At 32.7% G+C, this 22145-nt stretch overlaps 1 protein-coding gene across 3 annotated transcripts in view; it reads left to right on the top strand.

The window, feature by feature from the left end:
- Nab1 (NGFI-A binding protein 1) overlaps nt 1-22145 on the top strand; it is a 48374-nt gene that overhangs the window by 5205 nt on the left and 21024 nt on the right. For all 3 annotated transcript variants that reach the window (XM_076865947.2, XM_076865945.2, XM_076865946.2), the window contains 3 exons: nt 4863-5700; nt 16995-17128; nt 19865-19916. In XM_076865947.2, coding sequence (XP_076722062.1) covers nt 4882-5700; nt 16995-17128; nt 19865-19916 — 1005 coding nt within the window. In that variant the 5' untranslated portion in view covers nt 4863-4881. The remainder of the gene's footprint in view (nt 1-4862; nt 5701-16994; nt 17129-19864; nt 19917-22145) is intronic.

Here is a 22145-nt window from a genome sequence, read left to right as displayed (position 1 = left end):
AAGATAGGAAAAATTGTGGGGTTCCAAGAAGGGAGAGGACAGTGTTTGAAAGGCTTTATGAAAAAGTTTGTAGAGGAAGGATGTCTGTCATTGGGCAGAGAAATGGAAGGCACATTTGAGGTATGCCCAGGGGCTCTTTTTGGCCTGAGTACAGGGTCATGTTAAGAAACAGATTTGAAAGGTTTGGATCTGAGATGCCCATGTATGTAGCTTGGGTTTCTTTTTCTAAGCTGCAGGGAAATTTGCCTAGGTGAGTGAAGATAGTCCTATGGGAAATGAAGTTAGTATTGCAGTGTGGGATGTATTAAAGGTGAGAAAACTATTTTCAAAATTGGGCAAGAAACAATGAAAATCAGAATTAGGTGCCTTTGAAACAAAGAAAAAGGGTGGCATGGTCTAAGGACATGTAGATTTGAGGATGGAAGAGGAAAAAACAAAGATGGAATCCACATTTTTATCGGTCCAGGAAATCAGAAAAGTCATGGTGCAACTAAAATTACACCAGGAAGGTGTGAATAGTGAAATTGAGAATCCAGAAAATGAGACAATGTCCTTCCTTTTGGACATACCAAACTTGAGGTTTTAACAATCCCCGGGTGAAATTCCATATTATATAATTCACAAGAAAATTTGGTTCTGATAGTTCTCAAACTTCTTAGATGTAAGGATCACTTTTTAAATTAAAAAAAATGTAAGGATCACTTTTTAAATTTAAAAAAAAAAATTGCAAATGTGATAATTTTGCTTTTAGCATTTGTTTATTGAGAATACACATTCTACAAAATTTAATTACACTTTTAAATGAGTTTTTATTTCATTACATCACAGAAATATTATTTTAGTTTCATATATAAGGTGGACATGTAACTCAGCAACCAGAGCTTGATGTACATTGGATTTGAGAACACTTTGAGTAACTACATAGCCCTTGGTTTTGAACATTTGGTCCAAGCTGTAGATAGAGATTTGGCATTCATTGTCTATAGTGATAATTGAAGCCATCAACGGGACAGAACATCAGGGGAGAATATGGACAGACAACAGAAAAAAGACCTAATGTAAAACCTTGGAAGCTGGGTTCACTGATGGACATCTGTAGCCTCAGCATTGAGGCGGGAGGATCACTTGAGCCCAGAAGTTCAAGATCAGTCTAGGCAACATAAAAAGACCCCCCACTTAAACAAAACAAAACAAAAAACCTTGCACTTAGAATATATTCAGAGAAGGTAGGGAAAACAAAATGATACAACATTTACCAAAGTCAAATGAAAAGCATTTTAAGGAGTGACTTGCAGCAGAGAGATTAATGAGAGAGGAAGAGACCAGGTGATAACTCAGTAGTTACTAGAGATTGATAGATTGATGGGGTCAGAAAGCTGGCTGGATTGAGACCTCTTTTGAAGGAATGATTTTTCTTTTTCCTAGGGACCATGAAAGAGGCCTCTGTCCTCTTGTATATCCTTACATGGCAGCTTGGAGAACATCATATAAAGGTTTTGTTTTCCACAGCAAAGAAGTTGTTCAGTAAAGTCTTTCTGTATAAGATAGCTCCGTATGTCACTTAGCATAATTTGAATCTTGCAATTGACTGATGCTTACCTTACAAGGAGCCAAAGTGAGACATATTTGTTTTAAAGATTTGGGACAAATCATAACCATTTAAAATGGATAAATGAATAAGAAACATCATCAAATGGTCTAACTAATCTGTTATTTAACTCTTTTTTTTTTTTTAAGAGAGAGTGAGAGAGGGGGGAGAGAGAGAGAGAGAGAGAACTTTAATATTTATTTCTTTTTAGTTATCAGCAGATACAACATCTTTTGTTTGTATATGGTGCTGAGGATCGAATCTGGGCCGCACGCATGCCAGGCGAGCGCGCTACCGCTTGAGCCACATCCCCAGCCCTTAACTCTTCTTCTTTAATACTGGTCTTTTTATTGGTCTGACCAGGATGAGGAATGTATAAGCTCCTGTAAATGGAAGTTTGCTGTGCAGGAGTAGCAAGGCCTCCTATTATCTTTCAAATGTAACAAGAAAACTTCTTTCTCTTAATTGTGGATTTTTCATGGAAAGGTCAGACTCAGCATGGGGTTCCAGGATGTTTTGTAGAAGCCTTGGTAATGCTTCTCAGCTGAGTAGATTTACTATACTATAAGCTATCTGAATATATTGTGACCCTTTATATTTACTTCAGAGCAGAGAGATGCAGGTTGAAATTTGCTTTTAACTTATTTGAACTTTATGTTGAAGCATGAATTGTTACAGGTTTTATGAAAACAGAATCCCATCTTATAAAAGTTTTCTTTTAAATTGAATCAAGTTAATGTATGAAGTGGTGGGTGTTTAAATTATCACAGCAGGCTTTGGAAGGAAACTGAAACATTCTCCTAAGGTAAAAGCTTAGGGAAAAAACTTTTCCCAGCAGTAAGTATGGGTCTTTAGAAAGCCTCCTGGGACTCTGAATAGTTTGCTTACTTATCTTTCAACTCTTATCTTGACTTTGGAAATGTATACTTGGTCCTATCAGTCCTTATGGAGTTATTATATCCATAACTACTATTTCCTTGTTCGTGAGTGCTTCTCTAGGAAGTAGGGAGTTTTCTTTTTTTTTTTTCTGTGTCAATAGGAAAACGTAAAAGTTGAACATTATTATTTCCTAAAGTTACTGCCTTAATAAGTTTGGGTCTTTTAGCTCTCCTTTTATTGTTTCTCTTATATTTGTCTACCATGTATTTTTTTAGATGTTAATTAAAAATATTTCAAAACCCTATTCTAGATTTTTGTCATGTTCTCTATTCCATAACATAAGGAGTGAGTGATGGTGAGTAAATTGATCACTCCATAAACACTGCATAGTTAGTTCTTATTAAAAAGGTTATCTATGTACATGTTTATTTATATGTGTGTGTATTGTATACTCCAGTTGAAAGCATGTGGAGCAATTGTATTAGGTGTATGATGAGAAAGTTAATTTCTTCCACTTTGGACTTTTTTAGAAGCTTTTCTATTAGGTTTAATGTAAACATCTGTAACTCCCAAGGGCTATGTTTTTGTGAGCTCACATCCAACAGGAAGATAAAATTGGAAGGACAAGCAGATCTCCATTTAGGTGATTTAGAAAATGCTAAGATATTTTTATCCAGACAGCTGAGAGGGCATGAACCCTAAGGTGAACCTAAAGAATGTAGATGATCACAAAACCTGTACAGTGTCTGTGTTGCTCAGAGGAAATACTAAATAGAGATCTTCTTGAGCAGTTTGCCTCATTTACTGAATCCCTGGAGGGACCTGGGAAACTGTTTTTTAGAAGCATCTCATGGAGAAGTTACTCAACATTAATTTGCTCTTTTTTATGTCTTTTTGAATGTCAACAGGCCATGTCCATGCTAGCCCTTGAAAATAACCATCAAGTTTAGGAGATCACTAGTTGATCAAAACAGATTGTGGATGACATAAAGGTTCTTGGAGATGGGGCTTCTCTGCTCTTAGTCTTTAGAGTGATAAGGAGATGTGTTCTCTTTGTTGTGGTGAGTGAAACTAGCATTTTATGTAGCATTCTGGCTAGTGGCATTTGAAAACATGTACCAGGTTTAATGACTCTTGCTTTCAGGAGTGTTCCTTATATGCCTTTGCTTTCATTATATCTTAAGTTAACTATTGCTTCGTACCATTTGAGTTGAGAATAGACTTCTATTTTCTTCTGATGTATGTATTCTTTTAGCCTTCTGTAATTTTTTCCACAGAGGGCTCCAGGGTCCTTTAATCCTAAAGGTGCATTGACTACAGCAAGTTTATGTTTTCTTAAATGGAAATACTTGGCCAACTCTTCTTTGTATGTGGGAGGTCTCCAGACAATTTTTGAAGCCTGCTAAGAGGTCAAGAAGTACTTTGCTGGATCTTGTTCTGTTTCTTTAAAAATAGGTTTCTCTCTCTTGCTTGGACTCCAAAAGTATCTTTTTTCTATATGTTGTTTCTGCCCTGGGCTCTCTGCTGCTGCTTTGGAGGGCTCACCTACCCTCTAGGTTTCATCCTACATCTTTATCAGTAAATACATACTTAGACCCTGTTCTATTATTTTCCATGAAGGGTAGTTCTATAAAAGCATTCCATTCTGCATTTCAGTGCCATGCATTTGAAAAGGAATCCCATTATCCTGATTTTTCTGTATGTTGAATACCTGTCATAATTCTAGACTTCTCAGATATGTAATTACATAGTTACTTGTAACTCTTCTTAAAATCACAGGAAATATCAATAAATGTTAACTTTATCTTCTTTATCATTTATACTTAAGTGATCACAAGTCTTGACACTTATTTGAAGTCTTTTCTTGGTTCCTAAATATACCACCTTCTATTTTCTTACCTCCAATTCATATTGAAATTTATCTTTCTTTACCAGCCAGACTAATCTTGGTAATTTTTCTTTATAAAATAGGAGTAATTATCCCTATCTCACAGAGGCTACTATGAGGATTAGAAATAAGGTAAAGTGTTTATCATGTGATGTACTTCTTACCTCCTGCTAATTTTGATTATCTTTGCATCATGGAAGCAGCAAAGTGAATACCCTAAAATATGGGAGATAGAGCCCTATGAGCCTTGGTTTGAGTCCCCAGTCTCCTGCTTACTATTTATTCTCCTTTAGAAAAATAGGCCAGTTTAGTTACTGATGGTTATGATTGTTGTAAGTGCAAAATGGGATAAAGATGTGTAAGGGAGAACAGTTAGTTGCTGTGCAAATATTCTCTTGTTTTTGTTCTTCCTGTACTTCATTCTTAAATCCTGTAATGTCTAATAACATATTTGGTTTAAGAAGTTTGAAGCAAGTGTGGTAAGTTTTTCCTGTCTTCTTTTTGTAGGTTAAACCCATCTACAGTAATGGCTGCGGCCTTACCCAGGACCCTGGGAGAGTTGCAGCTATATAGAATATTGCAGAAAGCCAATCTGCTCTCTTATTTTGATGCCTTTATCCAACAAGGTGGTGATGATGTCCAGCAACTCTGTGAAGCTGGAGAAGAGGAATTTTTGGAAATCATGGCACTCGTTGGCATGGCTAGCAAACCCCTACATGTTAGAAGATTACAGAAGGCTTTGAGAGACTGGGTTACAAACCCTGGCCTTTTCAATCAGCCACTGACTTCCCTTCCTGTCAGTAGCATACCTATCTACAAATTACCAGAGGGATCACCAACATGGCTAGGAATATCCTGCAGTAGTTATGAAAGGAATAGCAATGCCCGGGAACCTCATTTAAAAATTCCCAAATGTGCTGCCACCACCTGTGTGCAGAGCTTGGGACAGGGGAAGTCAGATGTGATGGGGAGCTTAGCACTGCAGAGTGTTGGTGAGTCCAGACTATGGCAAGGCCACCATGCTACTGAGAGCGAACACAGTCTGTCCCCAGCAGACCTTGGCTCTCCGGCTTCTCCTAAGGAAAGCAGTGAAGCACTGGATGCTGCTGCTGCCCTCTCTGTGGCAGAGTGTGTGGAGCGAATGGCCCCCACACTGCCAAAAAGTGACTTGAATGAAGTGAAAGAGCTGCTAAAAAACAACAAGAAGTTGGCCAAAATGATTGGTCACATTTTTGAGATGAGTGATGATGATCCACACAAAGAGGAGGAAATTCGAAAATACAGTGCAATATATGGCAGATTTGACTCAAAGAGAAAGGATGGGAAACATCTCACACTTCATGAGGTAAGAAATGTGTGTGTGGTGTGTTATAATTCCTCAAAGGGAAATTTGGTAGTGGTTTTATTTTATTTATTTTTGCAGTGCTGGGGATCAAACCCAGGGGCTGTGTATACTAGGCAGGTGCTCTACCACTAAACTACATGCCAGCCCAGGTAAAAACTACAAGCTTTTTGTTGAAAGCTTGCAGGAAAAAAAAAAAAAAAAAAGATATACTTCCTAAAAGTGATATTAAAAACAGTTCAGGTGTTAGCAAAATAATATTAAATGAGTCTGAATTTATTGTTTAGGGGTGTGTTGTGTTGCACTCAAACATGATTTAGCTTTGAAACAACAAAGTAAGTTTTAGAAAAATGTCAGAATTTAAACAGTGAAAGAAAGCCTAAAATCTTTGCATTTTTAAGAAGTTTGTTTTTCACTTATGAAATAAAGTAGGATTTTAAATATAGTGACATTTTAAAAAATACCTTTATAGGCTTCTACTATAGAATTTGTTCCAACATACAAAAATTACTGAATCAAGGAATATTTACTATTTCAATATTCTGCTAAAATGTCTTCTAAAAAAGCTGTGACAATTTATACTTCTGCTATTGTGCAAATAAATGTTTAGTTCTCCACATACTTGCTAATAGTGCATTTTACATTATTTTTCATCTTATATTCAGTCTAACAGATGAAAACTTTTTGTTGCTTAAATGTACTTTTCTTAGTGAGGATGAGTATTTTATATTTATTGTTTATATGCTTAAGAGGCATTTAACTTTATGTTTATATCCTTTGATTTGGTATTATAGTTGTCTTACTTTTAAAAAATTGGTAAATATTTTTTATATTTTAGGGATATTAAGCTTTTGCCTGACATTGTAACATTTTTCCAAATTATTGTTTGTCCTTTGACCTTTCAGAGTGTTTTACCATGTGAAATTTTAATTTAATTTTAATTTTATGTAATCATATTTACTGATCTTGTCCTATATGGTCTCATGGGTCTAAGTTTCTATTTCTTCATTTTTATAGAGTTATTTTAGTTAATGTAGCTTTATAATATGGTATACTCTTTGGAAAAGGACGTATTTCTTCATTAATTTAGTTTTGTAACTTTTTTGTTTTTGTTTTTTGTAAGATAATGTTACATAAATAAAATTTTAGATGCATTTGTTAGGTTTCTCAAAATGTTATTTTGATTATAAATGCCTTAAATGCCTAAGTTAATTTGATAAAAATGGACTTATTTACAGTGAGACCCATATAGTATATGTATTTATTAATAACAGTGAGACCCATACAGGAATATAGTATATTTAATTAATTTAATACTAATTAATTTATACTAATTAATTTAATACTAATTAATTTAATATATTAATATTATTAATACATATACTATATTCCTGTATGGGTCTCACTGTAAATAAGTTTTCCTTAGTTATGTTATATTGTTTTTTATTTATGACACTAGGGATTTAGCCTAGAGTGCTCTACCACTACATCCCCAGCCTGTTTAATTTTGTGACAAGGTCTTGCTTGCTAAGTTGCCCAAGCTGGCCTTGAATTTGTAATCCTCCTGCTCCATTCTCCCCAGTTGCTGGTATTATAGGTGTATACCATGGAGGCCAGCTAGAATTCTCTTATTGATGTTTATTTTGTACATTTCTTGTTAGGTCAAATATTAAATGTCTAGTATGTATGTTTTTAAATTTCTTTGATTTAAATAGGACATACAAATAAAGGGATATAATCCAAATGAGTTTTCCCCCCTTTTTTAATGACTATCACTGGCTGAGATTTGTATATTAATCTTGTTTTCAGCAATTTAACCATTTGATCTTTAAGTGATTTTAGATATGAATACTGGAGCTTAAGATCAAAGAATTGGTTAGCAGAATGACTTAAATCACAGTAAGTTTGTGACTGTTTTGTATGTGTCCTTTTGCAATTGTTAAGTATCATTATTTCTACACAAGTGCCTCACAGAAACTTGTGTAGAAAACATGTTTAGCATTATAGTTCAGTTACACTTTGATGCTTTTTTTTTTTTTTTTAACCTATGAACCAGTAGAGGAATCCAGTTAAAAAGCTATCTGGCTGTTATTAATGGAAAACAAGAGGCAAGCATGTTGGTAGTTTTAGTTTTATGCTTTAATGCAATTTTCATAAATTTTTTTAAATGTAGCACATGAAACACAAAGATGAGTCAAAAGACTTGTATTTTTATCAAGGTAAAATATTTTCAAAAGATTACTCAAAACAATCCAGTCAGTCTCACTATAAAAAGTCCCCTCCGCTTTGTGTGTGTGTGTGTGTGTGTGTGTGTGAGAGAGTTTTGGTTCCAGGGAATAAACCAGGGGCACTTAACCACTGAGTCACAACTCCAGCCCTTTTTTATTTTTTATTTTTGAGACAGGATCTCAGGTTCTCACTAAGTTATTTAGCACCTAAGTTGCTTTGAACTTTTGGTCCTCCTGCTTCAGCCTTCTAAGCCACTAGGATTACAGGTATATGACACCAGGCCTAGCAAAAAATTCTATTTTAAAAAATACTTTAAAAGTTATTTTTACACTTGGCTTTTGGTAAGGGGCTCTTTGCTTGTTTAGATAAATAAGTACAGGTGGTATTTAAGTAATGAGACCATCCTGGATTTCCTGAAATAAGGGAACACTCAAAATGAATGCCAGTAGGCTGAGATGTGGAGGTGGGGTCTTTGAAAAATGTGGCTTATGTTTTCAAAATTTAACTTAGACCACTGGTTACTTATAACTCGAGTTTGTGAATCCAGTCCAGTAATAAAGGATAGATGTTTATGAATCAGTAAGCTTTTTTAAACTAGTAACTTTTTAAGACTTTGGATAAAATTATAAAATCCTGAGGGAATTTAAAGAAAGTATTAAGTGTAACTTTGAGGTATTATAAAAATTTCTCATATTTTCATTTATTTGAATCAGAAAAACTTTTGTTTGTTTTTCTAAATTCCTTAAGATTAAAAAATGTTACTAGTTTGCCTTCAACTTCCAAACAAGGAAATGTATGACTTAATTCACTGTTGGCTTAATCTCACTGTCCTGAGAATTTTCTTTATAGAAACTCTATGGATGCTGTTTTTTTATTTTTCAAGACAAAGCAACTATATGTAGGTATGGATGGAAGTTATCTACATCTGAAATTTTTTTTAACTCCCCTAAGTGCCTGTGATTTTTTTCTTATAAACTTTTTATATTTATTTCCAAATGTATCATATACTGTTTAGGAAAGAATTATAGCGTGAATCATGTTAAATGCTTAATTTTTTTTTTTAATTTGGTAGCTGTAGACGGACTGAATGCCTTTACTTTGTTTATTTATTTTTATGTGGTGCTGAGGATTGAACCCAGTGCCTCATGCATGCATGCTAGGCAAGTGCTTTGCTGCTGAACTACAGCCCCCAGTCCCTAAACGCTGTTTTTTTTAAAAACTGAAGTTTAGGACCTGGCTAGACATAGTCTGGTTTATAGGAATCAGACCATGAAGTTAGTGTCAGAGGATGATGAGGTTTAGAACCACACAAGTAGTTGGTGTGGGACAAGTAGGACAAATGTACCCAGATGTAGTACTATAAAGAATTTCCAACACCCAGAATATTTTATTTATCCAAAGAGATGTTAGCAGATAGTAAATGCTAAACTAGGCTAAACAGTATGCCTCAGATCTTCAGAGAGAGGAATGGTTGGGAACAACAAGGTAGTAAAGAATATATATCTCTTGAAATTATATAGGAACTGGGCTGCACACCGGTTACCAAGACAAGGACCCAGACCCATAAAATAAGCAATGAAGCCAAGCTTAGGTTGATTGCCATTGTAATGTTGAGAAGTCAAGGCTGAGATGTTTCAGAGAAAGTTAAGTTTGAGCTTGAGAGAAAAGGAGTACAGAATCTGATAGACCCAAAGACTGAAAAACATTATTAATAAGTTTTGATGCTGTATTCTGAATTCTTGGCTTAGAATTGGGAGTTTTTAGCATCTAATACTTCAAAAGAAATGTTGGGCATTTCCTTCTAATTATTATTATTATTATTTTATTTATTTATTTATTTTTTGTTCAGGGATTTCAATCCAGGGACACTTAACCACTGAGCTACATCCCCAGCCCTTCAAAAACTTTTTGTTTTGAGACAGGGTCTTGCTAAATTGCTTAGGAACTTGCTAAGTTGCTCAGGCCAGTGATTTATTTTTATTTTTATTTTAAATATTTTTAGTCATAGATGAACATAATACCTTTATTTTGTTAGTTTTTTTATGTGGTGCTGGAGATGGAACCCAGTGCATCATATGTGCTAGACTGCTAGGTAAGCGCTCTACCACTGAACCACAACCCTAGCCCAGGCCAGTGATTTTTAAAGTAAGTTATAGGACTACTAAGGTACTCTGTTTCTTAAATCACTTGATAAATTTACAGTTTTTCTTACAATATGTCCGTTTCATCTGTTTTCAAACTTGCTGGCTTGAAAGTTCTTTATGGTTTTTAAGAACTAATTGTGTCTGTGAATCTGTCTTTTTTTACCCCTGGATCAACCTTGACAGAGGATTCTAAATTTTATTTTATTTTTTTTCAGATATCTGCAAACTAGTATCTGTTTTTGTAAATAAATTCTTTTTGTGGTTCTGGGGATTGAATTCAGGGCCTTGTGCAGGTGGGGCTAGCATTCTACCAACTGGGCTATATCCCCAGCCTGTAAATAAACTTTTATTGAAACACATGCCATGCCTATTTATGTATTGTCTATGGTTGCCTTTAAACTATAATGACAGAATTGAGTAGTTGTGACATAAACTAGACTGGGAAGCCTAAAATATTTACTCTCTGGCCTTTTATAGAACCATTCTCCCAACTCCTGATCTTTATGAAGAAGCGGCTTTTAACTTCGTATTACTGATATTTCTGGTTGTGCTATGTGTTTGTTTTACTTTCCTGTATTTTATTGTTCTAGCTTAAGTTGGGTATTTAGTTCATCAGTTCTATCATTCTTATATTTTTTAAAAATTTTTAGTTGTAGATGGACACCATTCCTTCATTTTATTTATTTATGTGGTGCTGAGGACTGAACTCAGTGCCTCATACATGTGAGGCAAGCGCTGTACCACTGAGCTACAATCCTAGCCCCTTATATGTTTAATATAAGCAAGCAAAATTATAAATGTTGATTTAGTCTTATTCCCACCAAAGTTTTATATGAGATTATCTTGTTATTTTTTAGTTCTGATTATTTTTTGTTTTATGATTTCTTTTCTGACCTTTATGATTTCATTTCCAAATAGAAGTGTCCCTGCCTCCATTATTTTTGTAGTGTTTCCTAATCGAATTACATTTTGCTCTGGAGAGCATAGTTTTCATGATGCCAGCTCTTTAAAATTTTTTGAGATTTTAATTATGATCCAGTATGTAGTCAGTGTTTTTGATATATATGGAACTGTATCTTTGGCATTTGTTGGTGGAGTCTTCTCTGTGTGTCTGTTTTAATAAGCTTATTGACTTTGTTATTCAAATCTCCTATATTCTTACTTATTTGGGGGGGGAGCTACTTGCTATATCAGTAAATAAGAGTTGTGTTTTAAAATCTAGTGTGTTAGTAGAGTTGTCTTTTTTTCTTTTTGCATTGTGTAGTCATTTTATTAATCATTTAATGCATTTTGTTATAAAGTCCATTGTTTGATATTACAAATACAATATATAAATATATTAGGTCTCTTAATAATTGCCTGTTACATCTTTTTATCATTGTTTTATGCTATGCTTTTCTGAATTCATGTTTTCTATTGTATCTCCTATAAATACCAATGATTGAATTTTAAGGAATCCAGTCTAACAATCTTTTTGTTTTTTAACTTAGAAAATTTTGTCTATTTACATTTATTATAATTACTAATATTTTGGATTAATTTCCATTATTTTATTAGTTTTTCTCTACTTCTTCCTCCCTCCACCACACACACATACTTTATATCTCAAATTTATCATCTAGGACTAGTTTCCTTCTGTCTCAGGTGGATTTAATTTAACTGATTTCTAAATGAAATCAGTAGGATTTAAAATTTTTCTTAATGAAATTCTATTGGTGAAAATCACTCTGGTCTTCTCTACCCCACCAGAAAATATCTTTATTTTGCTCTCTTTCTTAATTACTGTTTATACAAGGTAAATTTTATATTGTCTATGGTTTTTCACAGATACCATTTTATTGGCTTTCAACTTTTTTAGAAGTTAGTGATTATTCTGTTATTCATTGTCTGTTTTTTAAATTTTCTATTTGTTTCTGCCCCAATTTCTTTCTTTTATCCTCTCTGATTATTAATTTTACTATATTGCTTTTTAGTTCCATTTAGTCACATTTTGTCCCATCACCTCAGATGGGGAACACATAAAAACGTATAGTACATAATATATAGTTGTATAATAATAATAAAAAAGATACAATTATAATAGTTATAATAATACTAGTTAACATAATAACATATAAGCCGTAAATTATTATTTCCAACCTATTTTAATGCACCTGTGTCAATTTCATTAAAATATGTACAGAATTGAAAACTTGAATGTAATGGGATAAATCAAGTTTTTGAGGGTCTGATTCACCTGTTTTTCTACTAGTTTTCACTTTTGATGCCTATTTTATGATTTCTGTCTATGAACTTATATTTCTTGGTACTTTAACTGTGGGACTGTTTAGAAGTGAACTTCCTTAGAGGTTGTTTGCTTTTATTTCTACCAGGCAACTGGAGACACTACAACTCTAGGACTTTGAGAAAATAAATTCTCATCGTACTTATTGTGAGTTAAGGCCATAGATCTATATAAAGGTGGGTTTGTTTTTATGAAATCTCAAGAGCATATTTTCTGTTCTATTAGCACCAAAGTTCAAGACGGGTAATTTTCCTTGCACTCCTCTGGGGCTACAGATGATTTTCTTATTCACCCATACATTGGTGTTCAGTGCTTTGAGGTTTGAGTTTTATTGAAGAGCTGTGGACTTTGCCTTTTTGTCTTTTCTCACATTCCCCAGCCTCAGGATATGAAGTTTGAAGCTCCGGTTCATCCAGTTTAGCACTTGTATTTAACTTCCTCCTTTGAGATACTGTCCTTATTCTTTTTTGGCCTTACTCTTTTTCCAGCATTTAAGATGTTTTTCCCCACCCCTATTTTATTCAACATTTTTGGTTGTTTCTTTGAAAGGGGATGCAGCAGTAATGGTACCTAGCTCTCTGAATACTAGAAGTAGAAGTCCTGATTGCCTTTTTTTAAATTAGTTGCTCAAAACATTACAATGATCTTGCATATCATATATTACACATTTGATTCAAATGGGGTATGAATTTTTATTTTTCCCACATGTACAGATTGCAGGATCACACTGGTTATACAGTCACGTTTATACATACTGCCATACTAGTGTCTGTTGTATTCTACTGATTGCCTTTTGAACTCCCTATCACACAGCATTTACACAGTATTTTTGTGCCAACAATACTTAATCTAGAATTATCATTTGATTAAGATTATAATTTTAATGAATAATAAAATTTTTTCTTAGAATTAGTTACCTTCCTTTCTGAAAATAAAGACATCTGTGATTCAGTTTTTAGGTCCAGTCATAAATCATACAAAGCTAACTTTAAAAAGTCTTTTACAAGATGATACAAATGGAATTTTGGTATTTTGGGCCATGAAAAGAGGAAGTGGGAGAAATAAGTAAAACAATAAGGGAGAATATTTTGTTACTTCATACTTTAATAAAATGAGAATATTGGCATTTTTGAAAAGCTAACATGGTGCTACAGCTGGCAACTACTACTACTGTGTTGGAGTGTTTTTCAAATATATTATTGATTGTTAATTAACCACTAGGGGCCATGAAATCTAGATAACTTTTTTTTTTTTTTTTTTTTTTAGGGAGATACTTTATAAGTCAGTTTCTTCTTACTACTTGAAAGTGAGCTAAAATTATTTCTCCAGCCTTAATTTTCTACCAGAAGTTTCCTGAAGTAGGGAGATTTCAGTCTAGTTTTTCAGTCTGTGAGAATAAGATAATAAATGAGAATAAATGCAGTGACAGTGAATGTGTTTCGTTTTTTTTTTCCTCCTGGTAAGATGATGGAAGGCATACTAGAAGATTGCTTACAGATTATGTTAAAAAGTTGTTTTTTGTGGCTCTGCATAGCTGATACTTCTCAAATGTTGTTAATTCAGAAGTTTTCATAGTAATCTAGATTTACAAGTACAAAAAGCAATATGAGAAGGGTCTTCAAAATTATTGTAGCTACTACCATGCTGAAATTGCAGTGTACTTAGGATATCATTCTTTAAAGTATATTTTACTTTTAGCTCCAATAACATTGCACCTTTCAAAAGAACTTAGGGAAGGAATTGATCTTTGATGGTTCTTTGGGAGGAGGGGAGAAGGCTGAAAATAGATTTCTTCCTTCAGTTACACTTTTATATTCAGCTACAAGCTTAAAATAGGAAGCCTGGTCTTATTATAACTTTGCTGTCAGTAGCCAAATTAATTGTCTCAGAACAGACCAGTACAGATTATAGTTGGAAATTTAAGGATAAAGATATTAGATACTATATCATGCCATTTACCATAACAGATTCTAGGTGGATTACTTACTTAAATGAAAGGTTTTAACTATTAGATTAAGTATAGGAGAACATCTATATATTGTTTGGGTGGAAAGAGTATTTCTAAGCATGGCACCCAAGGCAAAAACTAATAAGGCTAATGCCAGACTTGGGGGGAGGCACTATATATGATGGAGAATTAATAATTAATACTCCTAATATATTAAATAATTCCTGAAGTCAGAAATTTGTAAGAAAATGAAACAGACATTATAAACTTTAATAATTCATGTTTTCATACATGTACTTTGTATAATGATGTCCATCACATTTCACTATCACTGCTAACCCCTGCCCCTTCTCTTCCCGCTCCCTTCTGTCCTGTCTAGATTTCCTTTATTCCTCCCATGTTCCCCATCCCTACCCCACTATGAGTCAGTTACCTTATATCAGAGAAAACATTTGGCATTTGGTTTTTTGGGATTGGATAACTTCAGTTAGCATTATCTTCTACAACTCCATCCATTTACCTGCAAATGCCATGATTTTATTCTCTTTTATTGCTGAGTAATATTCCATTGTGTATATATGTCACATTTTTTTTAACCATTCATCTTCTGAAGGGCATCTAGGTTGGTTCCACAGTTTAGCTATTGTGAATTACAATTGTAATAAGATTCATAACTCACTTGAATCAAATGTATGAAAGATGAAAAAAAATAAAAATTAAAGAATTAATGGGTTCTAATTTGTCATTTATACATGTCAGATATGTTAAAAAACAACATTAAAATTTTAGTTTTTTTTTTAAAAAAAACAATTGTAATAAGAATTGTAATGCATTTCGCTGTCATTTATTTAAAAAATAAAATCAATTAAAAAGACAAACAAAAAAGAAAATTAAACAAATTCCTTAAGCAAGCAGATTTTAAAATAAGTCAAAACCATAACAAAAAAGTTTAGTTTTATAGTCAAATAAATGCAAATTATAACCAAATGATATTGGTAAACTTTAAAAAGATAATAACCAGTGTTGGGCAAGATTCTAAGAATGGGCTCTTCATAAAATTGTAGTATGATGTGTAATAACTTTTCTAAGGAGTAATTTGGTGGAAGGCATAAGTTTCTTAAAATTTAGTTCTATGACCTAACAAGTCTATGTCAAAAAATAATTAGATATATGTGAAAAAATGTATATTTAAGAATACCCTATGTAACTGTGTTTGTAGTATACTGAAAACGAAGGTAGTTTAATTTCTGGAGTGAGATTGTTCAAATAATGTATTATTCTTTCCTATAATGGGATATTATATGACTAGTGAAAAATTATATTATAAAGTACTTTAAAATTTATTTATTCATCAACAAATATTGAGCATCCAGTGCACACTAGATGTATTTGGCAAGTCTCTGCCTTAATATGTGATTAAAATATAGCATACATTAAGTGAAAAAAGAATATTACAAATCTGTATTTACATATATACTTAAGTTTATATTGTGTACTGAGAAATATTATTAGTCTATATTAAAATATCAGTAGTCATTCTAGATGGAAAGATTTCATGCTTGGTTTTTTTCCTTCACTTGTGTATTTTCAAAAAATTTAAATAAGAAGAATTACTATCAATAAAGGTGGCATGCCTGGAGAAAAAATGAATATCTGATTTTCTTTTCTTTAATGAAAGGAAAACAAGACTAACACTGACAACATGTGCCAGGTGTGTTTCCTCATTTCTTGTTAGAGCCCTTTATAGTAGTGCTATCCTCCCATTTGTCTCTTAGAAGGCTCTGAGCAATTTTTGCTTGTCCAAAGTCACAGAGCTGGTAAGTGATGAAGCAGGACTCATCTCACATCTGTCTGACATCAAGTCCTATTTTCTTTTTTGTCACTGATCCTGTCTTGATTTAGTACATTTCTTGCTTTTTAAAAACAATCTGATATATTTCTTGGTAGTTCACTATATCCGAGTAAATGACAGAATTTTCTAGTTTAAAGAATTAAAGGTTTTGAGTTTAGGATGACATTTACTATTTTAGTTTAAGGTGTTTGGTCAACTAGCGGCTCTCTTGGCAGTGTCTAAAAATTATTGAATCATGGAAAGGTAGAATTAGATTACTCTTACTAGCGATTAGTCTCCAAGATCTTGATTTTTCCAGGATAGCCCTAATATTTGATAATTTTGTTTTACTTAAGTGATTTGATTATAAGTTTAACTAAAATCATTTAATTTTGAACCTAAGAATTTTCATTTCAGTTCACACTTAAAAATGCTGTCAGACCAGGTATTAACTTTTAGTTAGGAAAGTATTTGCACCATATCATATTATTAAATCCTTTGGTTTTTCATCAGAAAAATGAGATGTGAGTTATATAATATTCTTTACTTTTTCAAATTATCCATAAACTCCATTTAGCCCCCCTCTCCCCCCTGCAAAAAAAAAAGAGAAGAAGAAAAAGAAAACATATAAATAAGTTAAGTAAAACCATGATGACTATTTTGAATAGTTTGGGCTCTGCAAAATGGTAAATAAGTTGGTTTTCTTCCAAAATTTGGCAATTGGAGTAACCATCCTGATTTTTTGTGAATATGGTTTCATTATACAGTGATATGAAATATTTATATTCTTTAGTGATACCTTTTATGCATCAATGAAATATAAATGCTTATGATTTTTATAACTTTATTTTGGATATCTAGCTCACTGTTAATGAAGCAGCTGCCCAACTCTGTGTGAAAGATAATGCCCTGCTTACAAGAAGAGACGAACTTTTTGCTCTGGCTAGGCAGATTTCTCGAGAAGTCACCTATAAATATACTTACAGAACCACCAAGTAAGTGTTAACTAGTTGGCGGTATTTTTGCATTGCCTGATAGAAGTGGTTTGAAACACCATCTATTGATTGAATATGAGCATTTTTGAAAAGATGAAAGTGTAATTATGATGGTTTTTCAAAACACTATTGTTTAAAATTACTTTATAATTAAATTTAGTCTTTTAACTTGCACATAAAAAGATAAAAATTGTGCATATTAAGAAGTACCTTATGATCATTATATGTTTAAATCAAGCATTTATCATTTTTTAATGATGAAAACATTTAAAATCATTTTATTTTTTGAAATACATAGTACACAATTGTTATTCATGTATTCATAATTGTGTCTATCACCCTACTGTGTAAATACACACCAGAACTTTTTTCTTCTAACAAAGTGATTTTTGTTGTTTTGTTTAATTCTCTTCTTGTCTTCCTTTCTTTTGAAAGACATAGTTTGTTAATGTTGTTCTTACAGGTAGTTTAAACATTTTTCTCATACTTATTTTGGGTTTGGGGATGTTGATGCGATTCAGAAAAACTTTTTAGACTTATTTGCATACCTACAACTATGTGAACTTTTTGAACTCTCTGAGGAAACAAAGTGATTTCTTTTGCAAGGTGCTTGCAGTCTTGAGATTGCCTGAATGTAAAAAAAAGACTATAGACTAGTATTTTAAGGGAGATACTTTTAATAAATTGAATATAAAATGTGAGTTTGAAATAAAAAACATAAAGTTGAAAAGAATGATGATTTTAAAATTTATTGTAAACACACCATATTCTTCCTTATCTTATCTTCACTTTAGTTTCTAAGCATTGTCTGTAGGTGTAGGATCATTTTTATTTTGTTCACTTGGTACTGCCAGTTCATTGTTTGTTTGTCTCTCTGGATGCAAATGAACACTTGTATTAGAGTAACTCTGGTTGTTTGTTAAATTCACATCCTGAATACCCTTCCCAGCCTTAATAAATCAATCTGTGGAGATGGATCCTTAGAATTTTAAATTTTTACAGGTATTGCAAATGATTATTGTACATACTGAAGTTTGAAGTTTACTACTATATTATAGCATTTGCTATTATTTACCATTGTTTTCTCAAACTCACAGTGGCTTCATTTTCTGCCCTATCTGGGCATCTACATATTTGCCAACATATAGTAAGTAAAATTATATAGAGTAACAGGATAAGAATATACAGCAATATGGGATTATTTCCAAGATTTTTTTTTTGAAGTTGGATAATCAAAAACTGATTTTAGTGATTTTTCATTTTCAGTGCTGCATTATACAAAACTTCGAGTATTTTATTTAGATGATTTTCTTTAATCAAAATAATACATACATATGATGTAAGAAGTCATATAGCACACAAGGTTTATCATGAAACAACAGTTCCTGTCCTCTCCCACCTTCCCATTTCACGCCATAGAAGCAACTGCCTTCAATAATGTTAGCTATTTTTTGTATATTTTTTAAGTTAAATCTATTTTATTTTACTTTTTTTTAATGGTGTGTTTTCTTAAATATTTATTTTTTAGTTTTAGGTGGACACATTATCTTTATTTTTTATTTTTATGTGGTGTTGAGGATTGAACCCAGCATCCCGCGCATGCCAGGCAAGTGCGCTACTGCTTGAACCACATCCTCAGCCCCAGTTAAATCTATTTTAAATATATTAATACTTTAATATAATTTAGAAGCCCAAACTATAAAAAGATAGTAAAAAAAAAGATTCACTTCCATTCCTGACTCTTACTCTATTCTAACCTTCCCCAGTCTAGGAATTTTAATTGTTTTATTTTCATCCTTCCAGTTTGTTTATGCATTTGTAAACAAATACAAGTAATGCTATCTTTTTACCTCTTTTTTTTAATAAAATCATATATCTACAATGTTCTTTATTTTGCCTTTATTTAACTTAACATAAGAGAACTGTCTATATTAGTACATACATATACACACACATATATTCCTTATTTTTTACAGCTATAGGCATTAATTATGTGAATGCACCATCTAATTGGTCCAGTGCCCTACTAATGTACACTTGAGTTGTTTTTGGTCTTCTTTTATTAGAAATAATAACATTATAACACCATACATATTTTGCTGATTGTGAAATATATTTTTTTCACGTTTTCACATCTTTTATATTAAGGTATTAACTTTGAAGACTATTCATAGTTTAGTTGGCAAGAATATTTCAGGGTGGTATATGAAATAATTGTGTATCCTAGAATTGAAGAAGTGACATTTCATATATGTGTTTCTACCTCTGGGATAGATTCCCAGCAGAGAGATTTCTGAGTTAAGAGTAAGTACATCTGTAGTGTCAGTAGATAAACAAAATGCACTTTAATCTCATATAACCTTAAGCATTCATCTTAAATGGTCATTTTTTTTTCTTTAATTATTTGTACTGAGTCATAAAAGGATATCCTCTATTTTAAAAAAAATTTTGGTATATAATCATCATGAAATATTTATTGAGTGCTTTTCTGTATACATGTATACATTTTATACTTGAAATGTGAAATTAATAATGGTGTCTATATAGTCTCTTAATATTAATTTGAAAATGATGAAAAATCTTTTTTTCATTATTTGAATGTTTGATATAAGTATGTCATTTCTTATATTGGGGCTTCAAGATTATGTGTTTTGGGAGAAGGTTCTAGACTAAGATGCCTTAGGAATGAAATTTCTTACCTTCTGAAGTTTTTCTCTTCTCTCCCCTTCCCCTTAGGTCAAAATGTGGTGAAAGAGATGAATTATCCCCAAAGAGAATTAAAGTAGAGGTATGGTTACATGTAATGTTTTCAAATACTATTAATGTTTACTTTTGTTTTAAGATGCTTAAAAATAGAGTTTTACTAGTTCAGACTCCCCCCCCAAAAAAAAGGTGGTTCCAAAAAATGCACTGAAAAACAATATATAATTTTGTTACTCTGAAGTATCTATAGTATTTTGAACTAACAAACCAAGCAAATTTTTAAAAGGAGACTATATTGTCTACATTGATGTCCATTCAGTTATCAGAGGATGCAAAAAATTTGTGTCTTACAAATTTAAAATTCTTTGTGGGTTAAACAATTACTTTTATAGTCTTCCTTATATCATTAGTCATCAAATACATTTAGAAGAGCTGACTTTTTAGTTTTTTTATATTAACTATCTGAGGAAAATAATTCAGTAGTTGCAAATCATAGAAACTTTACTGTAACTAATGGCTTTTGTAAAGGACCATGGTTGAGACTTCTTATTTTAGACTTGCAAGTAGTAAGGTGGGAATTAAGCAACAAGAATGTATGTTCTTCTTAGGGCTCTCAGAAGTATAGAATGGTTTCGGAACTATTGTTCTGAAAATCTAGTCTACAGCAGAATGGAAATTTGAAGTCAGATGGCTCCATCTTTCTTCCTTTTTTTATGGGATTTTGTGTACTCTTAGCCATCATATTTTAATTTCAAGTTAAAGTAAGTGAGTTATGCTTGACTGCCCTAAATTTCTATCATAACCTAATATTTTTATGGCAATGATCCTTTATTTATATCAAAGCCAGAATTATTCTATAAAAACATGCATTTCTCTCTTGCTTGAATCTCCCCAGTGGCTTTCTCGTGTATTTAGAATAAAATCTAAACTATTCTGGAGGTGTCTAAGATCCTATATGATCTGACTCTAGCTTGCTTCTCTTACTATGTTTGCTTCTATATTTTTCTACTCTCTCTTGTGTTCTAGCTATGCTGATCGCTGTTGTGTTCCTGGATTGTGCCAATCTGTTTGTGTTTCAGCACTCTCCTTTGTCTTGCCTCGTTATTTTCTCTAAGCAGCTGTATGTTGCATCTGAGTTTCTACTGACTTCCCTGCCTCCCTTTCTGAAGGGGTTCCTTAACTGCAAAAATCATACTCAGGCTATTATGGGTTTTTTGCTGGCTTTCATAGCACTTAACTACTGTTTGGTGGAATGGTTACGTGTTTGTGTTTAATTTAGTATCATTTGTGTCATTGGATGAGAACAGGGCTCTTTTCTTGTGTGTCCACTACATATACTCAGTTTGCAACAATGCCTTGCACTTAATAAAATCTGTTGGATGAAATAATGAATAGCTGTGGACAAGCACCTTCAATTTCTAAAAACTATCCTAAAGCAATAGTTCACAAAGAAGGGAAGTATTTTGTTCCCCAAAGGGCATGTCTTTTAAAAAGTTGTTTTCTTTTCTTTTTTTTTTTTTTCCTTTTTTTTTCTTTCTGTGTTTTGTTTGCCCTCATGTCTGATTAACTGTTGCTTCCAAATCCCTGAATATGTGTTTCTTAAATAATTAAGCCATTCATTTATTACAACAATATTTGTTTAAGAAATAGCTATCTGCAAGGTAGTGCAGCTGGTGCCAGAGCAATGCAATCTTAATATAAACTGAAGAGATGAAAGACAAAGCAGGAGGTGAGACAGGAGTGAAATGAATTATTTCTGCTTTTGTTCTTGCACAGTGAGCATCCTTCTAAAACTTGACCTTGCTGCAAGTGTACAGTTAGCCATTTGCATACATCATTATGGCGTAGACTCTAGCTAACTGTAACTCCTGTCCACAAACATGGAACTAACACATCCACTTAGAGTAACCCCCCAGTCCACTCTTCTGTCATTATGGTCTGTATGTTTATCCTTGCCCCCACCAGAATTTCCAAGGAGAAGGCAATAGAACCCCTGGAAAGAAAAGTCAAGGATGAAATGGTTTAATGCCAAATATAACAAGCCATGATATAAAACTTTAAATTTATTAGAATTGTATCAAGTCTTCTCAAATTAGAAAAATTAAATAATATATTCCTGAGGAAAAGTAGCCCATGGGTTGATTTTGTTTTTTAATGATAAGTGTCTTGGCTTCGATTTGGTAACAAAATACTATAGACTACAAGACTTAAACAATAGATAATTGCTCTCCTGGTTTTGGAAGATAGCAAGTTTAAGATCAAGCTTGTAGGTTAATTCCCTTCCCTGGTGAGGCCCTCCTTCTGGAAGATAACA

This window comes from Callospermophilus lateralis, chromosome 9 (assembly GCF_048772815.1).
Source record: "Callospermophilus lateralis isolate mCalLat2 chromosome 9, mCalLat2.hap1, whole genome shotgun sequence".
In the NCBI taxonomy this organism is placed as follows: domain Eukaryota; kingdom Metazoa; phylum Chordata; class Mammalia; order Rodentia; family Sciuridae; genus Callospermophilus; species Callospermophilus lateralis.
The sequence above is the reverse complement of the archived record's forward strand: the minus strand, read 5'-3'. Positions and strand labels throughout refer to the sequence as shown.